The sequence below is a fragment of the Meleagris gallopavo genome, chromosome Z (genome assembly GCF_905368555.1).
Source record: "Meleagris gallopavo chromosome Z, MGAL_WU_HG_1.1, whole genome shotgun sequence".
In the NCBI taxonomy this organism is placed as follows: Eukaryota; Metazoa; Chordata; class Aves; order Galliformes; family Phasianidae; genus Meleagris; species Meleagris gallopavo.
In genome coordinates, this window is record NC_139435.1 from 70201566 (window position 1) to 70216405 (window position 14840).

General features: G+C 38.8%; 2 protein-coding genes across 2 annotated transcripts in view; both read left to right on the forward strand.

Annotated features, from left to right (window-relative positions):
• Positions 1-510: 510 nt before the first annotated feature.
• On the forward strand, positions 511-14431 carry CCDC112 (coiled-coil domain containing 112). The gene is given in 12 exon segments (XM_085213194.1): positions 511-623; positions 1273-1388; positions 3595-3716; positions 5490-5579; positions 6848-6923; positions 7475-7865; positions 8691-8787; positions 8790-8903; positions 8906-9062; positions 9782-10356; positions 12876-12984; positions 14317-14431. Coding segments are annotated over 10 exon segments (1353 nt in total). The 5' UTR covers positions 511-557; the 3' UTR covers positions 9906-10356; positions 12876-12984; positions 14317-14431.
• Positions 10223-14840, forward strand: part of PGGT1B (protein geranylgeranyltransferase type I subunit beta) — a 33962-nt gene continuing 29344 nt past the window's right edge. Inside the window, 2 exon segments of the mRNA XM_085213195.1 lie at positions 10223-10356; positions 14317-14435. Of these exon segments, the coding sequence (XP_085069321.1) occupies positions 10235-10356; positions 14317-14435 (241 nt within the window). The 5' untranslated portion in view covers positions 10223-10234.

The following is a 14840-nucleotide window of genomic DNA, read 5'->3' on the forward strand; positions in this document are numbered from 1 at the left end:
GGAACTATGCGTATGTATACTATATTCGTAACACAATTAATCACCACTTGCTGACTGACACCACTGAGGGAAAAACAAGATTCTGACACGCATTCAAGGGCAGCCTGGTCTGGTGGTTGGCGACCCTGCCATAGCAGGGGGGTGAAACCAGATCATCATTGTGGTCCTTTTCAACCCACGCCATTCTGTGATTTTGTGATGATAGCTCGAGTGTACTGAACAACATAAAACTCCCTATTTCTTGCCAGAACCATGCCCAGGACAGTCACCTCCCAGCCCGTGCCACGCTGGTGGAAGTCCTGCACACTATCCCCAGTCCAGGAATTCAGGACCTCTTTCCCCAGATCAGGTTTTTTTTTCAGAGCACCAGAGGCTTCGAGTGAAAGCCACTCCCTGCAGACACAGCGCCCTGTCTGATGCACTAAACTCTATGGAACGTTATACCACCGTCCCGCCAGGCGGCAAGCAGCTCCCGCTCAGCACGAGCCCCGCGGACGGACCCACGGTCACGCCCGGCGCGGGGCGGGACGGGGCGGCGGCGGCTGCCGGCGGCCAACATGGCTGCGTTGGCAACGGTTTGCGCGGCGGCCTCCGGGCAGCAGCAGCAGCAGCAGCAGGAGCAGGTAAAGGCTCCACTGCAAAGCCCGCCCCTCCGGCTGCCCTCGGAGAACAGAGCGCGGCCTCTCGGGGCAGCCCCAGCGCGCAGCGAGGGCGCGGGCGGCTCGTCCAGCCGAGAGGCCGTTCTCTGCGGAGCCGCGCAGCGCCGCTGGTGTGCCAGGCTGGCTACAAAATAGGAGGCTTGCAAGTTGAACGTGCACTTTGGCAGTCCTGTTGCTGTGAATTAAGAGTTAACAGTTTGCGAGAAATATTAAGCCTGTTTCAGAAGTCAGGCCAGCGTGCTTTCCTTGGACGAGGTGGCACAGTCTGCCTAACGCTGGTTGTGTGCTTACCACTGAGTGGTGAGTTACCTCTGAATCTTCGGGTAAAAGCACCAATGAAGGCAAGGCTGCAGGTGCGGTTCAGGGAGATCAGCTGTCTCTGCTAAAGTGAGCTGCTGTTCGTTCCATTTCTCTGCTGAAGGATGCGTTTTTATATACACACCTAAGTTTGCCATCCCATCACTTTTGTACCAGCGTGACTTAAAGTTATTTGAAGTACAGCAGTGTAAAACTGAAGTTGTGTTGTTCATCATCTCAGCATCATCTGCTTGAAAACAACCAGTATTTAAAAATAAAATACCGTTTTTGAATAATGTTTTGTCTTGTTTTGCAGAATGACAGTTTTTTCAGTGCTGCAGGTGCTGCTCGAGAAATTCAGAACTGCAAGATGAAAGCTGAACAAGCTATGAAAACAGAATTTGTAAGAATAGCAGAAAATTTAAGAGCTCAGTAAGCAAAAAAATAATAAAATAAAAATCTTAAGTGTAATTTCATGCTGTTCTGAAGGTAATATCTCCAGTATGAGGAAAGCCTGAGACCTGGGGCTCTTGGGTGTGGAGAAGGCTGAAAGGGAATCTCACCACTCTTTACAAATATCAGGTTGTTTACAATTATCAGGTTGTTACAAATGTCAGGTTGTTGGGGGTGGACTCTGTGTGAACAAAGGGTGACAGGCAGAAACTGGAACACAGGAAGTTCCATACAAATACAAAGAGGAACTTATTTATCTTGAGAGTAACAGAGCACTGGAACAGGCTGCCTGGAGAGGTTGTGGAATCTCCTCTAGAGGTATTTGAGACCTGTACACTTTCCTGTGCAACCTAGTGGAGGGAATGCTAGTGGTGTAGGGGTGTTGGACTCTATATTATCCAGAGCTTCCTTCCAGTCTATGTAATTCCATGACTCTATAATATAAATTATGCTTCAAGGTAATAATTTGTGGTAATTAAGTATTGAGGCTACAATTTCATTTGCAAAATTCCAGGTAGATTATTATGATTGTTATAGTAATTTAGGATAAGCTTCTGAGCTCTGAAGTTGCCCCTTGTTCTAATTACCACCTGGACTTTGATCAGTTGTTGCCTTTAGTTTGCTGGTGCTCCAGTTGGTTCACAAAAATGGAAGTGGTTGTGGCATTACGTGGTTCCCTGTTTTTCTACTTGGGAGTGCTGTGGATGCAGCATTATTGAGTTCTTAGTTTTCCTACTTAGCTGTGCTTACCTTCCTACGGAATTAAAGCCTTCAGAACATCTTGACAAAGCAGAAATTGTAGCAACATTAAAGGACCTTCCTCACAGGAAATTGAAGCACTTCTAGAATGTAGATGCTTTGGAAAACGGAAATTCAGGACAGCTCAAGCACAGAAGTGATTTAAATGTGTTTCCCTATGTCTTGAGTAAGGGCTGTAATAACTGTTCTGGTGGTTGAAAGAACAGTATCCTTCTTGAACAGGTGAGCTTTATGAGGAAGATCTGGCTTAGCCAGCCAACTCCAGGTGGCAAAAGTTTGTAGTTAGAAATCTTGAATGAACTGTGTAGTCTCATGACAGCCCGTTGCCATCTGATTAGATCAGCTCCTCTCATTATCCTGGATTCTGGATAATGACTCAGAAGTTGACTGCTGAGTAATGTAGGGATTCTCAAGCAGCTTTAAACAAGGTGATTTGAGTGCCATTAACTTCAGTCACACTTCAGTCCTGTAGTTGTGCTTTTAAGGCTTCCTGTGTGCTGTGTCAGATCTTATTGCTCAGGTCTGGTCCATGAACTCCAATGGGCAGCAAAGCATTTAAACTGTGTAGAGGATTGAACTACACAGCAGCTATAGCCTACTGTAGAACCAACCTCATTCTGAGAGACGGGGTTTTTTGTGTTGTCACTAGTTCTGCTTGACACTGCTAACTGCTGCATCTTTGTTCAGCATGGCATCAGCATGTACTGCTGTGATCTCTTAATGGTAGCATCAAATTACACAGATATGCTATGGACTTCAGTTTCTGTGGTACTTTTGCATCTGTGCTTCTCCGGGTCAAATTTTAGTGAACTGCTTAGTTGTAGTAGAAGAAAGCAGAATATAGTTTAAGTTGTATTAAAAGTTTCTTACCCTGGTAAGGAAACAAATGTACAGGACTGAATCTGTATGTGACAAACGATAGTCAGTAAGATAGCAGCTTTAATAGTTTGAGTTATTCCAATGCTCATGAACTTGAATTTGAATGTTCAGTTGCAGTAGTACCACTGCCAGTGTAAATAACCCTGAGGGAACACACTTGTTTTGTCTTTGCTGGGGCTCCATCTATGTGTGCAACTGCAGTAATGCAGCCTATGTCCCATCAGTGCTTTCTTCTCATAAGGCTCCCTAGTAAGCATTCATCATACAGATAAAGCTTCACGGTGTTTTACAGTGTGAAGTACTACTTGTTAATTAGATAATTTCCTCTTTAACTTGCTTGTCTTGTTCACGTTCTTTGGTTACATCGTTGTATAGCCTTATAACTGTGGGAGAGTTTTCCTTGAGAACAGTTGTAGGAGCAAACCAGTAAATTGTATACAAATGTAAGATGCTTCTGCTGACACAGTATGACCTATTTACTAATGTTGGAAAATCTTGCTACTTTGCAAAGTATTGCTTGCTTAGTGTGGCAATATTGTTTTTTCAGGCTTGCAAATATACAGAAGGACAAAAATGGATATCTTTACAATAGGAAGAGTGATTCCAGAGCAGAATACAGTATTCTAGAAGAACTGGAACATAAAATGTCTGTCAATCGGAAAGCTGAAAGTAAGATACTTTTTGGGGGGTGTTGCTTTTGTTTTTTTTCTTCAGTTTGCTTGCTGACTTTTACAGTTGTTTGCTTAATTTGTTGATTGCAAGTATTAGAGAAGTGTGGTTGAGAGGTAGATTCTGATTAAAGTGTGGTATTTTACTGATGCTTGTAAAGAACAATTTCTTGATTCACTTTCAAAATTCAGTAGCATAAACATCTTGAGCCTTCTGTATTGTTTTCTTTTAGTCTTGAATGCAGATACCACTCACAAAAATTTAGGTGAAATCTTGCTGTTTTAGAAACTTAGAAGCAATTTTGTATGCTTAATTTAGATTTCCTATGTCAATCATTTCTCTGTCTATCTCAATCGCTGTATGATTATAATAGATTTCTGCAAAATCTATTATACTCTTGCTAAGATAAAAGAAGGTTTCCCTGCACTGTTTTCCGCCTACAAATAGGCTTTTGAACACTTCAATTTTGTGGCTGCATTTTTCTCTTTCTTGGATAACAAATATTCGTAGTGCAAATAGTTCTGTGAGATGACAAACATAGTGTGTCCTGTATCATGTTTTCCACTGCCATACCAATTAAATGGTGAAAGACAAAGAGCGACAACCTGGATGAAGTACCTAAATTCTTTAAAAAGTAGTCAAATCATGCTATGCCTTTTGATACAGAATATTGAAACTGTGTAAGTTGAATAAGGGGAAGATTCCAAGGAAACAACTGGAAATACACTTTCCTCACAAATCTATATGTATTTCAATATGGATGTCTTAACTGACAAATCTTGTCCTATTTTTTATATCTTACATTATATCTTAAGAAATGCAAATATTTCCAAGGAATGACTAAGCTAAAAAGATCAGAAAACGTTCCAGGTGTAAGGAGAAGTATGAAAGTATGGGTATATATACTGTTGCAAGATAAAAAGCTAAAAAAGAGTTTTAAGGTACTAGATGTGAGATGTGAAAGTGTTAGGGTAGGATCTTCTGGGTATATACTATACCTCCCAGGCTTCTCATTTACTGTGCTACTTTGTTAACACATAGCACAACCTATGTGTTTCTACTTGCTCTGTAGTTTTACTGTGAATTAGTAGGATCACATATTAGCTATGTTTCATTATATTTAGGTTTTGGACTCTCTTATTTATTTCTTCCTTTAAACCAATCCTTTTAGGATAGAGAACTCTGTGGTACCTTAAAATGGCCCAGAACTTCATGCTAATTAATAGTGTCTTCAAACTCATAAATATGTAAATGGTAACAAAGTAAATAAGCACATACATGCTTGATGTTCCTGCAAACATTAATTCCACTTCAATTAACACAGCAAATACCATATGATTTCTAACTAGATTTATGTAATTTGTTTTCTTCATTACGATTCCAAGTTTGTTCTGAGGTCTAGGAGAGAGTCCAACTCATAACTGTAGTGGAGTTGCTTTCTTTACAGGCAGTATTGTTCTCCTAACCCCAATTATGTGATAAAAGATTTGAGAAAACTGCATTAATCTATATATGTGACTACACAGTTGATATTTTTAGAAATAGAAGCTACTAATTTTAAAACCTGATGAGATGTGTAGTATGCGCACTCAGCTACATGTAGTTACAGTTATGTTAAAATGGGTGGTATAAACAGCAGTTTCATATGATAAAACAAAACTTACTGCTTGAATGAAATTACCAGTTTATTTTGGATACTTTGTTGCTCTTAATCTTGCATGGAATTTATCAAAGAAACCATTAGAAGTACCAGCACTTTATTTTGTTTAACAGAAACTAAAATCCTGCAGCAGCTAGCAAAAATACATAATAATGTGAAGAGACTTCAGCAACAATTAGAAGATGTGAAACCTACATCAGAATGTAAGTCACACAGACAGATTTTAAAACGTTTTCCTTCATAGACAGGTTCCTTTGGATATTGCTTATGATTTTCTTAACAGTCTTTGGATACTTCTGTGGTTTGTTTGCTCTTCCAGGAATCTGGGAAAGGGGAGATAAGGAACGAGAAGTGTCAGAAATTGTAAAACCTCTTGCAGTTCTCAGCAGGAACTGAGAAATACGTGTTGTCCCAGGAGTCACATGGGTTTGCTTTTTCAGGGTGTTGAAAGTCAAGTATTTTCTATGTGCTCTTTTTTTATGTACAGTAGTTTTGTAGTGCCGTTTATCATCGGATAGAAGGCCACAGAGTATCTTCATGGAACTAATTTCAAGCCATCCACAGACCATCTAGCTTGAAGCGCAAGCAGGAATATTCTGTATGAAATGCTGAGGCAACTTGTTCGCTTTGATTTGAACTTCTTGGGAAATAGGCACTAGAAGAAACATTCTCTTCTAAATCTACTGCAATTGAAGCTCTTCTAGCAGCTGAGGATGCTAGATGAAATGCATGTCATTTCATTTATTGAGTGTCTATATTACAAAAAAAATATATTATTTTCTTCCTTAAGTCATTAGCAAAGATGCCAGAACAAGATGTAAGTGAAACTAAAAGTTACAGATGATATAATGTTATCAGTTAATTAGATCCAAGTTAAGTTAAACTGTGTTCACTGCATTTGTAGGGTTCTGTAGGTTTAATACACACGAAACATCTGTCTACCATTGCACAAGAGATCTTTTCTAGACAGCAGGCTTACCCTCTCTCTGCAGATGAGGATTACAGGATGCTGACAGTACAGAATACAAAGTCTTACTTTCTGAAGTCACTTTGTATGCCCAGATTTGAATAAATCAGTGAGATCTAGGTTAAATATAGTTGTTACAGTCTGGTGTGAAAAAAAGATTAGAATGTGCTTTCTAAGTCACTAACTGCATTGTTATAAAAGACAAAAGTGCTAACTCTTTACTTTAGGATAAGGCTGTCTCATTCTCTGACTCGAAGATTACCTAGAATAGAAATCTTGTTCAACTGAAGTAAACCTTTATATCAGGATTTGTATTTAGTTGACTAATTCACTGTGAGATCATGCCTTTTGATTAAACGAGAGTCTTGTAAGACAGAGGTGGAATTGTGGCTTTTTTTGTAAGCATTTCAGAATCCTTTATATTCTCTTCAATTATGGATAATGGAGAATTACTACTAAATGTTTTAAACTTCTCAGGTGATATGTACGTATTTTCCTTTTTAGTTGTTGACAAGCTCAAGGAAATGTTGGAAGAAACTGAAAATGCAGTCAATACTTTTAAAGATGAACAGAGACAAATGTATGTTTATGCCTGCTTCAGTTACAAAAATGCTTTCCTAACACAATGAAAGCTTTGTATCAATCAAGTAAACTATTCTTTTTATTTTTCTCTTTTGTTAGTGATTTATGTGATATGTCAATCAAAACTCAAAAAATTAACATTTTAATCTTAATTAAAACAGCCTTCCAAAGAGGCTGTGAATATAGTTGTTGCATGGTTCAATGTAACAATCATTTGTTTATGAAAGGCTATTCAGAGAAAAGTTGCAGAGCAGATTAGATTGTTTCAGATTTGTTTTTTTTTTCTCCTTTCTCTCTTGTGGTGTCAGGAGAGGATTGAGTGAATTGTTTGCCTGCCATATGTATACACTTCCACTAAAAGGGTAACTTAATTCAAATTGTATTGTGCTTCATTATGCAGTTGTTACAACTATGTTCTCATCTGTGTTACCATGTCAGTTCTTAATCTTTCGAGAATAACTTTTTGGTGGTATCGAGCAGTTCCAGAATTCATTTTCAGTGAGCATTGATTGCTGGATTCTTACACTCCAGTGTTTTCTCTCTTCTTAGATATGAACAGCTTTTGAAGGATGAAAAAACTGCAGTTAATGAGCTCAGCATCTTTGAGAAAAAAGTGGAACTGTGGGCAACAAGCAGCTCAACAACAGAAAAAGTTTTGAAGTTACCATCAGCTAGGATCTCAGTTAATAAAACACTGGGAAATCATCTTCCTGAAGAAGTTATAGAGTTTGAAAGATTTCTGCAGCAAACAGGGGGGAGGCAAGGAGGTTGGGATGATGGTGATCATCAGAATTTTCTTAAAGTATGGACTAAACACAGAGGAAGGCTGTCCTACGTGGATGAAGCTCTTGAGTATCTCCATGGAAGAACAAAAGAAGATGTTGAACAATATGGCATATGGTATCGAGAATTTCTCATTTTACAAGACAGAAAAAAAGAGGTAAAAAGACTATTCTGGGGGCTTTGTAGCTTTAAGGAATATATACTTATTTTTAAAATACATGCACTTGTTATTTTTGTATTAGATTGTCTGTGGGTCGTGCTCGGTGAATTTCTGTTGCAGTTGGTGATAAGTAACTGAAATCTTTTTTAGCATCCTCAACTTAACAAAAATCTTTGTCTTAAAGAATTACAGGCAAGTGTAGACCTGATAGCATACTGACATGGACTGAGTATTGCAAGAATGTATTATAAATACTTAAATGGAAATTGTTCAGCAAGTTAGCCTGTCTTAGAGAACTAAGCTATCCCATTTGAAGCTGCAGGTCTTGTTACATGTCCTTTAGAATGTTTGTCCCACTATATAAGCAGTATACCAGTCAAATTCTGATGCAGATAATTACGATTCCTTCAAGAATTATATTTATTGTATTGGAAAAATAAAAAATACACAGACATAAATTAAAAAGCAGAAATGTTATTCTGAAGGAAAAAAAAAACCCAAAAACATAAAACAAATTTGCATTGAGGAAAAAGACAACAGCAGTCATAATTATCCCAAGATAATATGAATTCCATAGCTTATTTCAGCTGGCAAGTCTTAAGCCTGCCTGTGTGGTGCCTAAAATAGAAAAAAATAAGTAAATTGAATGTAAGAAAAGCAGGCATAGGTTCTGCTCTTTTGTCTTTTTACCTCAAATAGATTTGTTATGCCCATCTTTAGTTTGTATTCTTGTAGCATATATTTTTATCAGACCCAATCAGCAGGAATGTGTAAGATTTTTTTAATGAAGATCTTTTTTTATTACCTGCTGTTCTACTGCAGTCAATTAAGAAATGGAAAGAAAAACAGCAGAGAGAAAAAGAAGAAAATTTGAAGAAGAAAGAGAAATCAGAAATTGTTCAAAGGCTTCAGTATGAAGATCAGATGAAAAAGCAGAAGAAAGAAGACAACAACAACAGGCAGCAATTTCAGCATGGAAAAAACAGAAAGCAATAACATCTGCAGTGGAACAAGCACCGCAAGTCAAACTAGAGGAAAGAAGGAGAAAAAGAAACTAAAAGAATGCCAGCACCAATGTCATCTGAAGTTACTGGTGGAAAGGAGTACTTTGCAGAAGAAAGAGAAGCTTGAAAAGGAGAAGAGAGAGCTGAAAAGGAGAAGAACTGCTGCAGAAGAAATTACTGAATTTGAAGAGTGAGTGCATAATTAGCTCCCCATTTATGCATACAGTTATGTTAAATTTACCAATTTCCTTGTATAATTCAATCTGCTAAACATTTTTACACTTTTTTTTTTTAATCCCCAATGCTCTAGTTCTACTCACTTAAATCTGTTTTTAATTTGGTAGGAATAACCAATGTCTAGCAACACCCAGTACAGAAACTTTGTTCTGGACAAAGATATTCTTTTTCTCAATATTTAGGTTCTGTCTGTAGGATTATTGAAGTCTGTGCTTCTAAATACAGAGACGATTTTGTTTAATTCAGTCTGTTTGGGAAAAATGTCTGAGTCAACTTTTTTTTTTTTTCATGGAGAGCAAGAGACCCAATTGTTATATACAGACATCATAAAAATAAATATTTGAAGATCCAGCTGCTTTCAGAAGCTGTAGTATCTAGTTATGTCTCATCTCATTGTGAATCTATTACTTGAGAACTGATATTACTGTCCATGTTCACACTAAATTTCATTCATAGACTGAACCGCTGTGATTTTTCAATACTGTGTAATTGCACAGTTTGAACAAGAAGCTGCATCAAGTAGCTATCTAATGTGAATTTATTCTGCACCAGGACAAAAGAAGGTCAAAGCAAAAGCTGACAAATTGCTGCATACGTACATGTTTTGGTACCATTTGTTTTCATTCAAAATATGTATAAGGGAATTAGCTTATCCTCTTTCATCTGTTTCAGGATCCACGTAAACTTAAGCTACAAACTCTGTAGCAGCAAGGTAAAGGAGCAGAGAAGCAGGAAAAAAAAAAGGAGATTGGCCAAATTAAGAGACAAGGTGATATACCCTCCTTTTGTGTTTTAATCTGAGGTGCGTGTCAACTTGGTTACTTGAACAACTTACTCTTTTTTGCTCTAAAAAAGCAGCTTTTAACCTTTCTAATGGGTTGACGAAGGAAAAAAATCTGAAATGGTAAGCCACGGCTCTTACCAGAAAACAACAATCTAGCAGGCACACCCGTTCCTGTGTTTAAAAACAAAAAGGAGGCTTTACCCCTTCAGCGACGCTTGCTGCAAGCCGTAAGCCCGTATCGCAGCCGCTTCCTATCAGCGCCTCTCCCACCCCCCGCCGTGACGTCACTCCGGGGCCGCGCGTGACGCAGCCGCAGCGCGCCGGCAGTGCGTGTCGGCAAGATGGCGGCGCCGAGCTGGGCGGAGGCGGAGAGGCTGGAGTTCCTGAAGGAGCGGCACGTGCGCTTCTTCCAGCGCTGCCTGCAGGTGCTGCCCGAGCGGTACTCGTCTCTGGAGACCAGCAGGTAATCTTCGGCACGGCTCCCACTTGCGCGCGAGGGCACGGGAGGGGCTGTCCGCCTCTGCGGCCGGGCGGCGGTCCGGCGAGGTGCGGGGCTGGAGGAGCCGGCTGCAGCTCTACACCTTGCGCGGGGGGGGCGGGCGCGGTGAGGAAGGCTTGCGCGGCACGCTGAGCGCCCGCGGGAGCTCTGCAAAGCGGACAGGTTCGGTCGGTGCCGGGCTGAGCGCTCCGGCGTCCGTGGGGGTAGACTTGTTGATCCTTTGTAATCTGTTCCCAGGCATGTGCCTCGTTCTTCTCATCCGCCCTGAAAGCAGATTTAAGGATAAATCACTTCAGGATTTTGTCAGCGCGAAGGCTCGTTAGCGTGACAGAAATCATTTAAGTCTTCATTCACTAGAGTAAGCGTTCAAATGGAAACAAAATGTTAGTGCAAAGCATTCACCCGTTCGTGGCCTCAGAATAAATTCGTTTCAAATTGAGCTCTTTGCATGAAGTAGTATGTTATTTCTGAGGCAGAGATAAATAATTTCATTGTCAGAACTTGGTAAAAAAAATTTTGCATGTAAAAGATTTAGTGTCTTATTTGACCAATGAAATCAAACACTTTGTACTTCATAATCGCCATAAGTCATGCTGTGAGGAGTCAATGGACTTTGGCCAAGCCTTCCTTCAATTCAGAGTACCTTTCACTCTAATATGCATTTTTTTTCAATTTCAAAAGAACTACTATGGGCTGTTTTGTGTAATAACATGGAACTTTATATTCAAGAAGAGCATTATGAATTTTGATCTCAAAGAAGAGATGCTTTAATATGTAAAGTGTCAGCTTATATTTCTGTGTACTTTATTACTTACTTTAAATAGCAGCAAGAAGTCTGTGTGATTTTTTTTAAAGCTTTGTCTAGTATGAAAGCAACTGTGTAATATTTGTTGAAATCATAGCATGAAGGGCTACCATTAACCACATTAGCATGTGGAGAAATGCTGACGATATAAAATTTCAGGCTAAAAAAGAGAGAGCTCAAGAAGGATCACTGACTTCCATTATGTAGAAAATAGTTTCAGAGAAAGGTGGAGGTGCGGCCTTCAAAAGGGAGCACGGTGACATGGCAAGGGGCTATGAGACTAAGCTGCTTCAGGGAGAATCCTGCCTGCAGAGGAGAAGGCTTTGGGAGACTTTATTGTAGCCTTCCAGTATTTAAATGGAGCTTAGAAAAAAGATGGAAGCTGAACTAGTGCTGCAGCTGAAAGAAGAGTGTTACTTTTCTGTTTTTTTTTTTTCTCTTTCGTTTCTGTGTTTGTGTGATTCCATGGCAGGTGATTTTGTGAAATACAGCTAAAGTAAAGATTGTGAAAAGCATTGTGAGATTGGCTTTGGTTCACTGCACTGCATAAACTGGTGTACATAAACCTTTTAGATTTCATGCTGCATGTCAGGTGAGGTGCACTAGCAGTTGTCTCTTAGCCCTGGAGTGTGTGTCTGTTAATTGTCTGTGAGGTGGGACAGCACATGGAGTAAGATATAGTGTCCAGATAGTTGTATAGGGAACAATCTATGCTCAGTGGTACAGGATGTTCTTGCCCATGTTGTGCGGATTCCAGCACACTGTATAGACCACTCCTTAGCAATATTGGTACTGTTAACACAGTCCATCCTAATGAAGTCAAACTTAACTTTTTACATTCATTTATCTAATGTATTCATTTTTTTGTCCAAATAGGATTTAATATCATACCTTCTGCACCTACAACCCTTATTTTGAGCCTAGTTTAAAGCAGTTGCTTAGCCCTGGAGCTGACGCGTTTGTGCTTCTCTAGAAGTAACTTAGCTTATCTCAGTTAGGCAACATAGAGTGAAAAGGCCATTAAATGTTTGCAGTAAAAGATTATTGAACTTAACAGTTATGAAAAATCAGAAAAAACCATACGCAGGGTTTTCTTAAAAAAAAAAAAAAAAAAAAAAATTATTATGCCCAAACATTCATCTTTAGAGTTGCTGTTGTTTTAATAGTGGCTTTGATTGAAGTAATAGGTTGTTGTCCAGGATCAGATTTTGAGTTACACAGATCTGATTGGCAAAAGTTTTATATAATTCTTGAAGTGTTAATTTTGCACTTTGAAAGACTATTTGGTAGCAATCAGATGTCTGAAGTATCTTTGTGTGCAAACACACTTTTTATGCTTTCTGTGATCAAAAACGTTATTAGTAGTTACACTAGTAAAAAGACATGTTTTAGAACCCTGGGATAGCAAAGTAGGTTTATACTTTCTTTCTGAAATGAATACTTGCAGTAAAGGATCTGTATGCTATTTTGCGTTTGATATTTTTTACTAAGACTTGGAAGTGCATGAGGGAATTTTTTGAATGGGAGGTGTAAGTGCTTAGTAGCAAGCAGATGGCAGGTTAGATGAAGCCTTTTGTGTGTAAGGCTGGTATGAAAGGCAATGGGTCAAAGCTCAGGGTCAAACTGAAATATAATGTAGAATGATGTAACATTAGCTAAACTGGTCACTGTTTTTCAGATAAGTTCTGTCTACTGCTTTGAAATATATTCTTAAGTGATACCAATTCTGAAGGAGAACTAATTTGCTTAAATAACACTTGTGAATGACCACATGACTGTAGCAGCAGGTGAGTCCACAAACAGGAAAGTCAACCTTTGTTGTTGTGCCACGATGTTGAAAGGAATGTCTGCAGCATCATCATTTGGCTGCTGTTTTAATTATAAGGATTCTTTTTGAGCTGTGTCTTGGGCTGACTCACTTCACCATTTATTATTATTTTTTGTCTTACTCTTTGTGGTTCTGCTGCAGAACCACAGGCAAAGACTGAATAGCTTTAGAGACTTCTGTCCACATCTGTCCTCAGAGATGCTAATTTCTAGTGGCCAAGGTGGATCAGCAGCCTGCAAATTATCACTTAGTCTCCTAAGGAAAGCTGGCATTAACTTGTCTCTTTTCCTGACCATGCTGAGCAGTATTTTTTGGCTGTTTAGCAGCTGCTTCGCAGTCCATCAGTGTATCTGGTAAAAGAAGAGCAAGAATTTCTAGAAGATGCAGATGTTACTGTGAATGGCAAAATAGATATCCAGCTAATTTTAATCTGAAATAGAACTATCCAAATAAATACTTTCTCTGTCTCGAGATATAAGCTATCTCAGGTTCATTTCCCAGTGCTGTTCCCATGGTGCTCTGTCAGTGCCACTCATGCAATTATTTTGAGGGACGGTGCTAGGTCACTGAAACCAAAATCCCCAGTGAGGTGATGCTTAAAAATGTAACATTAACATCTATGGTAGCACACATCTATGAAAGAAATGAGTTTTGGACAAGAAGGAACTGCAGCATACTAGCTACAATGGAGTTCACTGCTGTGTTAGACATTTGCATTTAACATTCTCAATTTTAGATGCTTAATTTAATCAGTCATGTAAGCTCCTCTGTACCAAAAGACAAGAACTAAGTACCTACAGTATGTAATTCGTTCGGTGCACCTATTTATGTATTGATTGGTTACAAAGGAACTCTTGCTGTTTAATAGCTAGCTTCTAAGCATCTGAAGTTGGGTTTGGAAGACATTAAGAGGCAACTTATATCCTTCCAAGGTTATCTTCTATTTACTGCTTACTTGTTGGATAGTTCATGTAAGAATTTGTTAAAGAGAACTATCTCTCCACATGTTAACAACCTTTTTTGGTTAATATCTGAATCATCATCATTATGTCGTATCATTATACCAAGAGGGGTGATTTGCATGAGAAGTCTTGCTGAGACCATGAAATTGTTATAATACAAAGAGCATTATTTTGTTCAGCAGATAAATTTCATGCTGTCTGAATTAGGCTGTATGTGTTGCACCACTCTCAAAGGCTGGGAATTGTAGATAATTCTATTTCTGCTACCATTTGTTAATCTCCCCATTATATTTATGGTGGGAAGTGTAAGCCTTATCTTTTTCTTTTAGGTTGACAATTGCATTTTTCGCGCTCTCTGGTCTGGATATGTTGGATTCCTTAGATGTGGTGAACAAAGATGATATAATAGAATGGATTTATTCCCTTCAGGTCCTTCCCACAGAAGACAGTGAGTGAGTTTTTAGTTTTTATTTATTGATAATAACTAATTTACTTTTGCTTTTCACCTGCGTAAATAGTGGTATGAAATTAAAAGAAAAAAAACGACAAAAAAAAACAAACTTGACCTTCACAATTTGAAATAGCAATATCTAACAATTCTTAGAAACAGATAACACCCTCCTAAGAAAAGTAGAAGTGTTTAGTTTTAACTTCCTCATGTATTTAAAGTGAAGCTATGAAATGAATTTCAAGGTAAGACAGTATAAAATAATAATGAAGTTGCACCTTTAAGCATCTCAGAGAAATGTTTCACCTTTTCCTAAAATAAATGCATTTTGAATAAGCTGTGTGGACCTAGTAGTGGTTATATTGACTTCTCCTGTTGTAGCCATGCCAGAAGCAATGAGCACAG